General features: G+C 51.8%; 1 protein-coding gene and 1 long non-coding RNA gene across 3 annotated transcripts in view; one reads left to right on the forward strand and one right to left on the reverse strand.

Annotated features, from left to right (window-relative positions):
- Positions 1 to 462: 462 nt before the first annotated feature.
- SLC2A10 (solute carrier family 2 member 10) lies at positions 463 to 7,234 on the forward strand. 2 transcript variants are annotated; one of them, XM_050907373.1, is made up of 5 exons: positions 463 to 506; positions 2,899 to 4,275; positions 5,340 to 5,462; positions 6,057 to 6,192; positions 6,856 to 7,234. In XM_050907373.1, exons 1-5 carry the CDS (start codon positions 503 to 505, stop codon positions 6,950 to 6,952), a joined length of 1,737 nt encoding a protein of 578 aa, XP_050763330.1. In that variant the 5' UTR covers positions 463 to 502; the 3' UTR covers positions 6,953 to 7,234. The 2 variants fall into 2 exon arrangements, with proteins under 2 accessions (XP_050763330.1, XP_050763329.1); XM_050907372.1 differs by lacking the exon at positions 6,856 to 7,234 and having other exon boundaries at positions 6,057 to 6,427.
- Positions 7,235 to 13,455: 6,221 nt separating this feature from the next.
- LOC127023437 (uncharacterized) overlaps positions 13,456 to 15,001 on the reverse strand; it is a 29,070-nt gene continuing 27,524 nt past the window's right edge. The window contains exons 2-3 of the long non-coding RNA XR_007767441.1: positions 14,457 to 14,778; positions 13,456 to 13,583 (exon numbers count right to left, since the gene is read on the reverse strand). This is a non-coding gene — a long non-coding RNA (uncharacterized LOC127023437). The remainder of the gene's footprint in view (positions 13,584 to 14,456; positions 14,779 to 15,001) is intronic.

The following is a 15,001-nucleotide window of genomic DNA, read 5'->3' on the forward strand; positions in this document are numbered from 1 at the left end:
AGAGCTGTCGTTCCAGCAACCAAAGCCATGCCCTGCCACATCCTCGTTTCTAGACCACTCAGCAATACACCCCCGGTGAAATGTCCCCAGCCACCCTGCGCGGGCAAACCCGGGCTGCACGGAGCGGTCACACGCCCAGCCCCGGGTTACGGTGCGGCGAGCGGGAGCGCGTCCCGCCCGACTCATTCATCACCCCGGGAGTCACGCTCCTTCTCCCGGGCCCTTCGCATCAGCTCCCCGGGGCGGTGCCAGCCCGGAGGCGGCCGGGCAACCGGCACCCCGAGCAGCACGTCCCAGCGAGGGCGGCCCGCCCGGGACCCCCCCGCCGCCGGCTCCCCGCGGGGCGGGCAGGGCGACTACAAGCCCCAGGCTGCCCGGCCGGGAGGCAGGGCGGGAGCGACGTGGCGCTGCGCGGCCCCGCTCCGGCCGCCGGGCCCCGAGCCGTTCGGCCCCGATCGGCGCCCGCCGCCGCGCCGCGCCGGGGGCTCTGCCCCGCCGCGCCATGGGTGAGTGCCGGCCGGGGCGGGGCGGCGCTGGGGGGGGGCCGCTGCGGCGCGGGGGGCGCCCCGGGGGGGAGGCGGCGAGCCCCGCTCGGCACGGGGCAGCCGGGCTGGGAACGGGCGCGTCGGCCCCAGGAAAAAGTTGTTTTTTTCTTTTTTTTAAAAAGTTTTCAACTTTTCCTAAAGGCTGGGGCTGCTTCCCCCCTCCCCCCCCCCTTCTTTCTATTTTTTTTTAGCACTTCCAGCAGCAAACATAGCAACCGTAAAGAGACAAGTAATTTCCCGTGGCGCAGCCCCTAGGGCCATCCCCGGAGCGTAGCCGGGGAAGAGGGGGCTGCCTGCGGGGGAGAGCCACAGGGAATGTGCAGCGAGCACTACAGTTTTGCTAGAGGTAGCGGCGCGGCGCCTCTTGGCATTTGCTGTGTGCAAAGAGGGACTGCAGCAGTTCAAAAGTCAGCCCAGTCTCAGCCAGGTCAGCAGCACTGGTTACTGCCCAGTCCTGGAGCACGGCCCTCCGACCAGAGTTTGCCCTAGGCAGGGAATCGCCTGGTACAGCCCCTTGGGAGACCCACCAAACTTTCTGTCCTCATGTGAAGATCTGAAGAGTCCTTGAGTTCCCCAACTACATCAGAATAGACTATATACAAAGCTGGATTTCAATCAAAGTTCATAAACTATTACTGCTCATTAAGTTAACAGAAATACAGCAAAATTTGATGGAATCAGCTGTGGTATTTACAGTGGGGCTATCTCTATCTAACTGAGTTTGTGGCTTGAAACTAATGGCATGCCCGCTTTATGCAAAGCCTTTTGTTCTCAGTAAGCAAATATTTTTTTTAATTATCTGCATAACATGTATACAAGGAGTGATAAAAGCACAGCGTCACACAGAGCATGGTGGGAGGGACTGGCATGTAGCTGGGATGGCATAAGTAACACAAATGAAACACAGAGTCCGCAAAGATGTAATTCAGTGCGTAGGACAGTAGGATGCCTGTGGTGATGCCTACTTCGTAGAGACACCAGTAGCCCTTGCTGATGAGCAGCAACCATTTCTGAGATGTAAATGCATTTACAGAATAAATACAAATATAAATATAGCCATCACTGAGAAATAACCTTTATTGCTAGCTGTAATTAAAGGCCGAATAGAGACACTTCCTACTAAACACAGCTTGTGAGGGGAAAAAAGCCCTTAGGCAGGGTGAGGAAAGTTTTCCATGGTCTGGTGGTTGTGTCCACATTTTTTCCACATACAGTCTACCGAAACTGTGAGCATTTCTAATTAAACAAAGCCAATGTGAGAATACAGATAGTATTATATGCTGGAAACCAGCACAAGCTTCTAAGCTAATGCACTTTACCTGTGCCTTCAAAATTCTAACTGGGGGGGGTCACTGTCACTGCTGTTCCCAGAGGTCCCTACATCAGCGCTGGCTCTCACACCATGTGCAATCCCCCCTGCCGTAACGTGACTAATGGTTCACACGTGGTCACTCTTTCATTCTCTCCCCAGGGCGAGAAGCGTGTGCAGCAAGCACCTTGGTTTTGTAGGGTTGTTTGGGGTGGGTGGGTTTGGGTTTGGTTTGCTTTTGCTGTTGTTTTTTTCTTATTTTAGCTAAACTTACATACTTAGTAAACTTGCATGCTCAGCTATATGGGAAGGGCAAGGTCAAAGAATCGCTTCTTGTATTTGGGGCAGGCAAGTGAGCTTTTCAGCTCATGATGAAGTTTGCCCTGTAGTCCTGGACCAGCCTGAGAAGGTTGTGCCTGGCTCGGGGATCCTGGGCGCTGTGTGCTGTAGAAGGAGAGATGAAGAAATCAGCGCCACCCCCACGAAGTCATGCTGAGAGTGCAAGATTAACTAGGAGAAATAAACTTTTGCGAGCAGTGTTTTTAATGACAAGGTAGGGAGTGAGAATGCAGAGCCTGCAGTGAGAGCTGATGGTGCCATATGCACTGAAACATGAAAATGGTAATGCAGAACAATTCAGAACCAGAAAGCAGAAGCTGAGTTTCTTGCCCAGAAGAGGTTTTGTAATTAGAATCAAGGGAGACCACAGAGGATCCCCCCGGACAACTCCAGGCACTAGAAATCACTGTCCTCCACTTAAATACAAGTCTTAACTTTGTTAACAAAGTCCGGTTTTCACAGTTCGGCACCCCAAATGAGTGCCCCTGCAGTTAGTGGAAGTGTGTGCAGGCCTGGTAGGTTGTGTGACTATCTGCAAGTGCCTCTCTACACATGACCTAGTGACCTGTGGGGAAATTCAGCATTGTGGCTTTGTGGATGGAAAACTGTGGGTGTCCTGGCAGAGCTTTTTCCAGCTTGTGCATGCTGATAGCTTGCCTGCTAGCACCAGAAAACTGAACCTAGCATTGCTTGCTTGTTTTCCAGGTCGTGCACTGCTGGTCCTCCTCTTGTCTGCAACTGTCTCTCTCCTGGGTGGTCTGATATTTGGATACGAGCTGGGGATTATCTCCGGTGCACTGCTGCAGTTGCAGATAGACTTTCACCTCAGCTGCTTCAAGCAAGAAGTTCTCGTGAGCGCCCTCCTTATCGGAGCTCTCCTCGCCTCTCTGGTTGGGGGGATCCTCATTGACCGCCATGGACGAAGGAGAGCAATCCTGGTCAGCAACTTGGTCCTGTTGGTTGGCAGCCTTATTCTCACACTGGCGAGGTCATTTATTGGGCTGGTCATTGGGCGCATGACCGTGGGCTTTGCCATCTCTGTCTCATCCATGGCCTGCTGCATCTACGTCTCAGAAATGGTGGCTGCTCATCAGCGAGGGCTGCTGGTGTCTCTCTACGAAGCAGGCATCACCATAGGCATCCTACTGTCCTATGCGCTGAATTACATCTTTGCGGATGTGGATGAGGGATGGAGGTACATGTTTGGACTGGCCATTGCCCCGACGGCCATGCAGTTCCTCAGCATCCTCTTTCTCCCAGTGAACCCTGTTAAATTAAGCTCGTGGGACTCAGACTGCCAGAAGGGCCTCATTCAATTGCAGGACACTGAGGACAGAGCAACAGCAAAGCAGGAGCCGTATAAGGAGAAGCATTACTCATTTCTTGACCTTTTCAGGACCAGAGACAACATGAGAAGGCGGACTCTGGTGGGCCTGGGACTGGTGCTCTTCCAGCAGTTCACTGGGCAGCCCAATGTGCTGGGCTATGCCTCCAAAATCTTCCACTCAGTGGGGTTCCAGAGCAACTCCTCAGCGATCCTGGCCTCTGTTGGGCTGGGGGCGATAAAGGTGGTGGCCACGCTCATCGCAATGGCCTTTGCAGACAAGGCTGGCAGGAGGGTGCTACTCGTGGCTGGCTGTGTGGTGATGGCCATCTCCGTCACCACCATTGGCCTCACCAGCCGCATTGCTCCGCTGGCCATGGCCAGGGACTGCAAAGCAGCCGCAGACCCCAATGCATCCCACAGCCTCACCCAGCACCCCCTGACACCCATATCCTCCCAGCCTGCTGTGTCACCCATCCCGCCAGCATTGGGTGCTGGCAAAAGTCAGGCAGGCCCTGGGTTTTCTGCCACAAGGAGCCTTACAAAAGCTTTTGCCAGTACTCAAAGCAGAGAGGTTGTTCCCCATTCTTCCCTCGCTCAGAAAAGGGGCCTGGTAGGTCAGGCCAAAGAAGAGATGGTGGGAAGCACTGGCCCTCCTTTTGGTGGTGCTCCCTGGGCAGAACATATGGTTTTAAATTGGATTACGCTGCTGAGCATGATGGCTTTCGTGAGCGCCTTCTCAATTGGATTTGGACCAAGTAAGTATGGTGTTTATATATCCTTGCACTAACCCAGAGAATAAAACTCGGGCTGATCTTTCAAGCAAGTCTGCTTGAAATGTTCATTATGTGTCTGCTTTACCAAGCAGCTCAGTGTCTGGGAACTGGAAATTTATCCCCTTCAGCCCACTGAATAATTTTCTAGCATTGCAGCTCTGCCAGCTATAGGGCTGGTACAGCACTAGAATAACTTTCTCTTCCATGCTATCACTACTAATGTTTTTTTTCTGTCAAGCTCATTGCAAAATCAGAGCATCCCACAAGCACTACCTGATCTTCCTAGCACCCTGATGAGGAGGAAAATAGAGGGCTGAGGACAGAGAGGCTTCTGCTGTATGATAAAGTCAGTGGCAGAACTGGAAGTGGAACCTCCTCAGAAGTTTCTCAATATCAGTTGGTCTCTTTCTGAAATCATTATTTATTCATCAGATGAGAATACAGATTAGTCCGTGCTTCCATGAGAGCTCTAGTGTTTTCTAGCATTTATTGCTTTAAATGCTTTGATGGGAGAAAACAGCACCTAACTCAAGGAAAACCAGAAGTGCACTCAAGGAAAAACAGAAGTGCACAGCAAGTCTCATGGGTTTGACAGTGACCCTGTAAGTTGTTTCAAGCAAAATAAGCCTGGGATAGGAGAGACTACTTTAAGATATATATTGCTTTAGCTCTGATTTTAGCCCAAATGCAGCATTGTCTCCCTAATCCTACCCCTTTCTCATTTCTTTACAAAGAGCACATCCTGACAGCAGGTATGCCACGTCTTTTCCATCTCCCCTGAATGGAATGACCAACTCCCCTGCTTTCTTCTTTACTCCTTGGACCTATTTATTGGTATTTCATTCCTCCGTGGAGTGCTGAATGTGGGAGTTTTGAAGTGTTCTGCTGTGACCTGACTCTGAGATTGATGAATGTTTGACACCACCAGCAGCAGGTGCTGGGTGAAGCCAGAGTTTAAAACCCCTGCTGAAATCTCCCTTGCCCATTTCCCAAATAAATTGCTTAACCCCTACACACTGTCTTTCTGATCTCTCTAATCCATGCAGTGACCTGGCTGGTCCTCAGTGAGATCTACCCTGCTGGAATAAGAGGAAGAGCCTTTGCCTTCTGTAACAGCTTTAACTGGGCTGCTAATTTACTGATCAGCCTCTCCTTCCTGGACCTTATTGGTAAGTGGCCGTCCCCCATCCCTCCATCTCCCACAGCTGGTTAGGGAAGGTGGTCACCACAAGCCATTTGGGGATTAAGTGGCATTTTGAACCCTGGGGACTTGGCGGTGGAATAGGTGTGACCCTGATGCCTCTGAGAGCAGAAAAACCAGGCACCAGCAACACTGGTCTGAGCCCCTCCGCCAGCTGTTTCACAAAAATCATCCATCGCCCACTGGGCTGTACTATAGTACTGCAGTATCAGGAAACCACGGAGCTTGCAGCTTCCATGCCGATAGCTTTACAACATTTCTTTCTAGCAGAGCTCTCGATGAAGGCACTCAGCGGGCACTGCTGGGCCCTGGAGCTCAGCTGCCTTCTCCTTCCTTGTGTGGTGCTGCTGGCAAAGCCTGGCATGAACCATCCTTCTCCCTTGCTGATTCCTGGTCCAGGCCTTGCAGATAAGGAGCTTCCCTGCCCTTTTGAGGGCTTCTGAAAATAAGATGCCCCTGTCCGGCACCAATGACCACCTCGCAGTAAGGGACCAGCTTTCTTTGTATCCCATGATATGACCTACCTCCAACGGACCCTTCGTGCACTTGAATCTCTCTGCAGATGCCATTGGTTTCTCTTGGATGTTTCTTCTCTATGGAGTGATGGGGGTGATGGCTGTTATATTCATTTACCTTTTTGTTCCGGAAACAAAAGGACAGTCTTTAGAGGAGATAGACCAGCAGTTCTCCAGGAAACGGTATGTGTGCTGTTATACCAGTGTGAGTGCTGGCTTTGGGTGCTTCCCACCAGCAGTCCCTGAGGTCTATGGCACTGGGCAGCTCAGGGCTGTTGCAAAGTCTGGTCAATGCTGCTAAGAATATCTCAGATTTGTGCAGGCCTGTGGGACAGGGTGAGAGCTGCAGCGTGGTTCATCAGCAGGTCACCGCCCTGAGCCTGGCGGCCGTGCTGCTGGAGGGCACTAGTGACACTAGGGAGGAAAAGGGCTGAAAACCAGGGCTTGTGGGTGAGGAGAGGAGAGCAGGACCAGAGCATGGCACAGGCAGGTCAGGACAGTGAGGTCCTTAGAGTAATCCTGGACTGATCCTTCTCGTCTGGGGCAGATCGTCTCCTGGTGTAACACAGGCCACAGGCTCTCACCCAGTAATTTCCATGCAAAGCCTGTAATGGGCTAGGGAAGATCAAGAGATGTTTGTGCAATTCTGGTTGTGAAGGAGGCAGCAGGGCAAGCATCGCTGGAGCAGAGGGAGGTTGTGCAGCCGCGTGGCCACGATGCCAAGGGGAGGGAGCGCACACCCCACGGGGGGGTGGCCGGGAGGGCTAACTGCTGTAAACCCCTGCCTGGCTCCCGGCTCCCTGTGAGCAGCAGCTGCTGCAGCTGACCTTCGCCATTGCCCGGCAGGGTGTGGGAAGGAAACGTGTTTAAGCAGAGACGTAGAAGAGGAGGGAGCTGCACACACGCGCAGTACCGGAGAGTGGAGCACGCCAGCAGCACATGAAACCAGTGACATGCCCGCAGCATTGCCCTGAGAAGAGGAGCAGGCTGTGCTGTCTGCACAGTTCTTTTCCATGGCCTTTAACTGGTGACCTCTGCTCAGAGACAGTTCTCCCTGCAGTGCCTTAGATCTGGGGACATGCCGATAGCTGTCCTTTGGGTCCTTGGAGGATTGCAGGCCGGGAACATGTCCTTCCTTTGATACCTTTTATTTTTCATGGTTTGTATCTCCTATCATTTAAGAGATTAATGATTTTGTACGCAGGAATTAAAGCACAACTTTTGCTGACAATGTTTTCCATCCGTGCAGTTCATTTGTGAGCAAGGTGTATTATTTTCTAGTGCTTTGAAATAATTGATGCTTTACAGAGGGGACAGCAGTGCAGGAGGAATGTGTCAAGCACTCAGCAGCATACATTAATATTGTCACCTTTTGTAGAAGCCTGGAGTCTGAGATGGGAGCTAATGCAGATAAACGCCCTGTTCCAGTGGAGGCAGAACGAGTGCCAGCTCACAGGCTGCTATTTCCCCCAGTGTCAAGGCCCAGCAGCTCACCTGCCTGATCACCCAAGGCCCGTGCTAAACGAGTGTAGAAGTACATCTCACATGTGTGTTTGGCTGCTTTGCATTCATGACCAGGGTTTGCATGTACAAAAATGCATGCAATATTCTGGTACCTTTGACAAGGTTTCCACCTCTTACAGTTGCACATTTTTTTATTAATTCGCCCCTCCCCCTGACACATATACATTATAAAAAATCACCCTACTAACACCACACTCACTCCCAAAACCTTGTGAGAGAGGAGGAGCTGGTATCCTGCTGAACAGCCAGCCTTGCCTCTTTTGAATCCCCAAAGGAACCAAGTCCCAAAGCTTAGGGTTTTCCCCTGAAAATGCAGCTCCTTGGGGACCAGTGACTGCTACACTGGGCCACATGGTTGGCACTACAGGGACAAACACACAAGATGTGGCCATGTCACCCAAACCCCTGTCTCAAAGAGAAGCCACAAAACCACTGGAAAATGATCTGTGCTTGGCTGTAATTCAGTCTGTGGCTGTCAGGTGTCTGCCTGAATCACTTTCGGGACGTGCTTTTCTCTTCCCACTGAGCAATGGGGGTCACCCACAGTCTTCCTCACCCACTTCTGCATCAGCCTCCCCGCCACATGTCTGCTGCAGCTGGAATTTGGTGTTTCTGAAGTCCCTCATGCACTGCAGATGCTGTCACCTCAAGGCACACAAGGACACCTGTAAAACAGAAAACGGATGCTCTCTTCCTGCAAAAAAGCCCATGAATACTGAGCTGTAGGAGGGGTGACTCTGATTTACTGGGGAAAAAAGTGTCGGTGCTGTCCTAGGAGTTAAAGTCAGCCTCCAGATTACAGCTGCAGACTGTAGCCGTTGGTAACAGGGTCGTATATTCACCGGGGGATCCCTGGCCAAGAGGGATGGGGGGCGGAGGGGGGATGCTTGCATGCAACCCTGTGTATATTTGGTTGGAGGGAGGGTACCGCGAAGGAGCAGGAGAGCTCAAGAGCAGTTTTTCTTTTTTTCTGTGACCATCTGCCGCCTGACCCAGCAGCGCCGGGGGGGACCCAGCCCCCCGCCCCGCCCGGCCAGCCCCGGGCCGAGGGTGCACCGCGCCGGGCCTGCCGCGAGGGGACACCCCGGCACCGCGGCACCGTCCCTTCCCCGGCCCCGCAACAGCCAGCTCTGCTCCCGCCCCTGCTGCACCCCTTGCTGCGAGGCCACCCCGGCACTGGTGTGTCACCCTGGGGACGGGGGGACGGATGGACGGACACACGGGGAGACACACACACACCCCCCATGACCAAAACGTCAGCCCACCTCACCCCTCGGGCACAGCGCCTGAGCCAGAGGGACCCCCCTGCCCCACAGAGCAGGGGTGCGGCTGCCCCTGGGCTTGGCAGAGCCCCCGGAAAGGAGGGAGATGGGAATGGGAATTCAGGGGCACCCCTGCATGGGGGTGGGCAGGCGGCTGGGGCTGCCCTGGGGAGCGAGGGGAAGGGGAGGGGATGGGGACCCTTGAGCCTCATGAGAGGGTGGAGCGGGCCCAGGTCAGGGGGCTGGCTGCTGGGGCAGCCAGCAGGGCTGGTTGGGTTGAGGGGGGCAAGTTAGCTCTGGGGGCAGCAAGCAGGGCCACTGACATTGCCAGGCTCTGTGGCTGATGGTATAGAGAGCTGTAAGTTAGCCTGTGGTAAGGGGGCTTAACAAGCCCAGGGTAAGAGGGATGTCTTTCCTGCTTTCTTCAGAAAAACATGATGCAACTTTCCAAAGCTGACAGCTTCAGCCCATGAGGCAGGAGGAATCTGCAGGGGGCTGCCCAGCTCATCAGACAGAGCGCACCGTGTTCGGGTGTCTGTGCTTGCACAGAGTGCAAGACGATGGGAGAGGAGGTGCTAGGAGAGCCTGGGGGATGCTGCAGAGCAGAGTCCCACCTCCGCTCTTGTAGCCCTTGTGATGAGGGGGTGTTCGCACCAGGGAAGGGCTTCCTGGGGGGAAACCGCTCTGAACCTGCCAGCCGGTGTCACCGGGTCCTGCACCTCCATCGCAGCAGAGCCGGGCTGGTGAAACTGAAAAGGGAAAAGGCCATAGAGAATTGTTTAAATGAGAAGCTGAAGGAAAGTCAGTGGATGTAGAAGTTCAGACTTGCACCTCTTGTGAGGAGGATGTGGCCAGTATCCAGGGGAAGAGCAGTGGGGAAATAAATGGTGCAGCTGCAATAAATAAGGTGAGTTTGACTGTGTGTAGTGCTGGCAGACCCACAGGAATATTACTAAGCAACAAAGCAAGGGCAAAACTTAGAGGTGCTTCTGTCCCTATACTAGAAGCTTAAAAAAAAAAAAAAAGATAATGCCAGGCTTTCCCATTGCCCCGAAAGACAAACCCAGTATCGCTAGAGATTTCTTGAGATGGGAAATCCCAGATTCCAATAGGAAAAATGTAGAGCCAGGACAGTGTTACTGACCCCTGATCAGGATAAAGGTAATGATCAGCAAATATAAAATGAGATTAGAGAAGCTAGTCAGCTCAGTGATCCATCAGGGAGAAAAAAAAATATTTTTGGATACAATATTGAGTCTCCTGGAACAAGGAGTGCTGGAAGCGGCGAGGAGGGCTGCTGCTCTGGGTTCAGTGGGGAGCGATGCACAGGACCTGCTTTCACAAGGTGTTTGTGGGAGAGCTGCTCTCTGCTAGTGACTACAAAACAACCAATTTAATGCTGTAGTGGGAGAGAGCACACCAAATAAATCCAGCGTGTGGCTCTGCAATTTCAAGAAAGGGAACTATGAAAAAATAAGGTGATTAGTCAATAACAACAAAACGAAAAGGAACAGACAGAAAGCAAGGAGCCTGCAAGCAGTCTGGAGGCGATTAAAAAATGCTCTATTAAAGCCCGAGTAAAACATGTGCCACAACTCAAAAAGAACTAAGAGGTCCTAAAAAACACCCTGTCTGACTCACTGCTAAGGTTAAGGAGGTATCACAGGGAGAAGGTCAGCGTTTTAAAAGTGGAAAGGTTTCCCACATGAGGAGAAAAGGAAAAACCATAAAACATAGCGAGTAAAGTGTAGACAGAAAATTAAGAGAGCTAAAAAAGAGCATGAAGACTTCCTTGCAAAGATTTTTTTAAAAAGTTTCTTTAAATACATCAGAAGTAAGAAGCTGGCTAGGGAGCCACTGCTCAATACAAAGGTGCAACAGAGTACTGGGGAGAATAAGGCAGGACAAGGCAGCTCAGGTACGACTTTGTGGTGGTCTTCACTGCTGCGGGTATTTGGGATATCCTCACACCCAGTACATTCTTTGTAGCCTGGAAGTTAGAGGAATTAGATCAATGTGACTTTACAAAGGGCTACTCTACCAGAGGACTGGCAGGTTGCTAAAGTAGCTCCCACCTACAAACCAAGCTCTGGAAGGGGACCCTGCGAGCTAGAGGCAAGTGTCACCTCCATCCCTGCTGGGGTGGTCAGGTCTGCACCAGCAGAGAGCACATGGGCAGACAGGCAGGTGGGAAAGAGCCAGCAGACACGGCTGCTGAAGAGGCAAAGGCTGCCTTGCCAGCATGCTGGGACTCTAGGAAAATATCGGTACGCACATGGATAGGGAGAACCCAACAGACAGAACAGATGGACATTTTCAAAAAAGATTTTGGCAAAATTATTTTTAAAAATTTACATTGCCATGGGGTTGAAACAAAGGTCCTTTTATGGACTGAAACCTAGTTAAAAGATATTCCTCTCTCGTAGGTAGCAAAGAGCAGGGTTTAACAGATAGTTTTTGAGGACAAATGAGATTCAGCAATGGGGTTGCCCAAGAATCTCTGCTGGGTCTGGTTTTATTCAGCACCTTCATTTATGGTGTTGGGAAGGGAATGGACAGCAAAATCTCCAGGTTTGTGGATGATGCTAAGCTCTTTTGGGAAATAAACTGTTTTGTCAATGACAAAGGGCTCCAGAAGGACCTTGCAAACCTGAGTTGCCAAAAAGGGCAGCTGGGATGGATGTGCCAGGGAAAGCTGCAGGCTGGTGCCAGAGGCCACTGGAAGCCGTCCGGGGTTAGCGTAGATTGGAGGAGTCCTCGGCCCGGTGAGCTAGCTCCCTCCATCATCATCTAAGTGGACAAACGTGTCCCTGCTCTAAATTTGTGACCCATTAGTGCAGCAACAGGCTGTTTCTCTTTTTCTCCCCCCGTGAGGCTGAGACCTCATAAGACTAGAGGATACAGAAATGCTTGAGGCAGTGATAAATCTTCTTTAGTGGGCTTTTATTTCCTTTTCTTTCACAATATTTTCTTTAGTTTCCTAGCCAAATTTTTTCTAAGGAAAGATTTCTGACTTCCTTTGAGCCACAGCTCAACATCTGTCCACATTGGGGGCTGAAGTAATACACTGTTAAGGGGTTTTGATGTCAAGCCCAAAACCCCACCAGGGATTTCTGCAGCTCTCCCCTTTCCTCCCTCCTCCTCTTCAAACAGCCTTTCATTTGCTCTCACTAATTGTGCTGTCATGCCTTTCTTTTTTCCCCCGGTTGTGCAGACAGCCTTTCATGCAGACAGGTTTCGGTGACAGATGCCTGTGCCATGAGCTTTCCGAGGAGGTGGGTTGCGCTGCAGAGCGTGCGCATCGTCTGAACGTGCCGAGCCGCGCTGAAATGATCCAGGCACCCATCCAGCTCGGGGACGGATTAGGCAGTGGCTTCCCTGCACACACACCCCCCCCCCCCAAGGAGCTGCTGGATAATTGCTGCCGGTCGGGAGAGCCCTGCCAGCCCCAGCCCACCCACAGACACCACTTGCTTCTCTAAGTGGGCAGGAAAAGATTAGCTGAGCATCTCTTGGAAAAATGGAAGGGGAGAGCCTTCAGGAGGATTTGAGCTGGGGACAAGGACACTGCAAAGCCCGGTGTCCCAGGGGAGGTGGCTGTGGGTAAGAGGAGCACAGCCAGGACGGGGGGGATTGCACGGGGTTGAACAGAGTGGTTCTGTGCTGTGCCCCCTTCCTCAGGCATACACAGCAAGAGTCGCACGGTGGGTGTGAAGACCATTGCTTTCGACAACTTGCATGAAATTGTGAAACAGGGCTCGGCCCTGGGGACCACGTAAATCAACCTGCTCAAATGGAAACCTGCTCTCAGGCCTTGCCAACAAAGGGAGAACGACACTTTTGAGCAGCTATCAGATCTGAAGGCATCTGGGACACAACCAGAAGCTAATCCTGGAGAGGCTCAAAGCTTGAATTTCCTCAAAGTTGTGTTTTGTGCCCAGGGAAGACTTTGTTGTTGGCAGGGAGGCTGGGATATAGCAAGTGGGGCAATGCACATCTCGAGTTCATAGATGATCCTTATCCTCTTATCTCTGTTATTCCAGCTCTTCTTTTGGTCAGATAGGGAGGACAGTGAGGGGCTAACCCTGATTATTAGCCAGCTCACAGAGAGCCCCTCAGAGGGGGCGGGGTGCCCAATTTGGGGACCTCTGCTGCCCCTTCCCCACAGGGTGCCTGTCCTGGCAGCCCTGCACCCCCTGCACCCTGCAGCAGCCCCACACCCCTCCTGGTGCTCCCCCAGGTCCCCATCGCCTCTCTGCTGCAAAGGAAATAGCTGCAAAAGCCACTGCCCTGGGGTCTGTACTATGGGGTCAATACTATGCCAGAGCCAGAGAGGGAAGTGAACTAGATGTTTATCTTTTTTATCTGATTAGAATTATTTTCTTGTGTTTTAAATGCCTGTCTGCAAAGATTTGCAAGAGAGATAGAGAAGCATTTTATCTATCCTAGGGTCTGCAGACCTGCACAGGGACGAGCTGGGAGGTGGCAAGGTCAGGGGCACTCAGCACTGAATTGCAGGAGGTTTTAAGTAAAGTTACAGTGCACTGTCAGGGTGGACTTTTAAAAAGCACTGACAAGCTCCCCCCAGGCCCCCAATGTGCTCCTGTAGCATGCCATAGTCAAAATCTGAATGATGTAAGAAATAAGTACAAACCTTGGCTTATTACTGCTGGTCCAGACTGACTTCAGAAACCAGCTTGTACACAGGCGATGTAAAGTTTGAGGGGCAGCACGTACCATCGCCAAGTCCTTGAGCTCCAGCTGTGGTAATGTGATCTAGGTGACAGACTGAAAACAGAGGAAAGTATCAGTCCCTGCTGCAAATACTCCCACAACTCAGCAGAGAAATGCGGGATGGGGGTCCACGTCCCTCTTGTGCATGTGAGGGCAGCAAGCTCAAGGACTGGATCCCGCTTAGTGTCTGCTCGGGGGGATACAGGGCTGGATGAAAGGAACCAGGATACATGAAATACGATAACTGGAAAAAATACAAACCAGAAGATGGGCTGTTTAATGCACTACAGATCCAGCAAAACAACCAGAGCCGAACAAAAAACATTCCTCATATAGGAACAAAGATACTGGCTCAACCCGGGGAGAACCTGGAAGGAGAAGGGTGTGTTGAGATGTGTTTTATTAGCTTGTGTGTCTCCAGGCACTACGTGGATCAGACCCAAGCCTAGGGGCTTCCTCTTTTCACTGCATCTCTCCTGTCCTCTCCGAAGTGCTCCTTCCAGCACAAGCACCTCCAAGCTCCCCACATTTGGTGTCTATGGCCTGCGTCCTTGTCCTTCCTGCTCTACCTGGCCTTCTTGGTACTGCTTCTGCCTCTGGCCTCAGCTCCCCCAGCCCTGAGGTCTTCCCTCTGCTTATTGAATTAGTAGAAGGAGAGTTGCTGTCACTTTTAATCATAGGAGTAAAGCAGGGACAGAAAAATAAGGTCTCCCCCAACCACCAGGATGCTAACGATTTGCAGAATGAGTTGCTTTGACAGGTCACCCGCCCAGAAAAGCCTGTTGTCCATATGGAGACAAGACACCTTGGGCTGGGCTCCGGAGTCAGACCTCAGGCGCAGTACTGGGCAATGCAGAAACCACCGCTCTGCCCCTGGACCTACTGGGACAAATTCAGCCTCTGGATAAGCAGGAATCACATAATTACCTTTACTGGAGAGTTTTTCCAGCTGTTTCCAGGTACTTTGGAGCTGCTGAGCTGAGCTGTCCCCACTGGGAATCGTTTTCTCCTTGCCACGATGGCAGGAGCTGCAAGGAGCTGGCAGTTGTCAAGAGCCATTTCCCCTTGGAAAGGTCCTCTGCGAGAGTCTGGGGGAAATCGCCGTGCTTGGGCGCCGTGGTCCCACCGTGACAGTCCTGGCACCGCACCCATGGCTGTATCTGTGCTCACCGACAGCTCTTGGGGGTAACAACCGTCCTTTTGTTCTCACTCAAACTCGCAGCTGAGTCCTGGTGCATGATGTGACCTCCTGCAGCAATACAAATAAAAATGTCAGTACTATGGCTATTAATAGTGTTTCTATTCCTGCTGCCATTATGATTGCTTTTGCTACTATTAATAATAATATTTACATATGCAAAACCACAGATGCAAAACAGATGGTTTGGTTGGGACCTCTGAAAAAACTTGTCTCTGCCACATATATTTATGACAAAGAGAGAGGGTTAACCACACAGAGTGCCATATAGAGA

Source organism: Gymnogyps californianus, chromosome 17, assembly GCF_018139145.2.
Source record: "Gymnogyps californianus isolate 813 chromosome 17, ASM1813914v2, whole genome shotgun sequence".
Classification (NCBI taxonomy): Eukaryota; Metazoa; Chordata; class Aves; order Accipitriformes; family Cathartidae; genus Gymnogyps; species Gymnogyps californianus.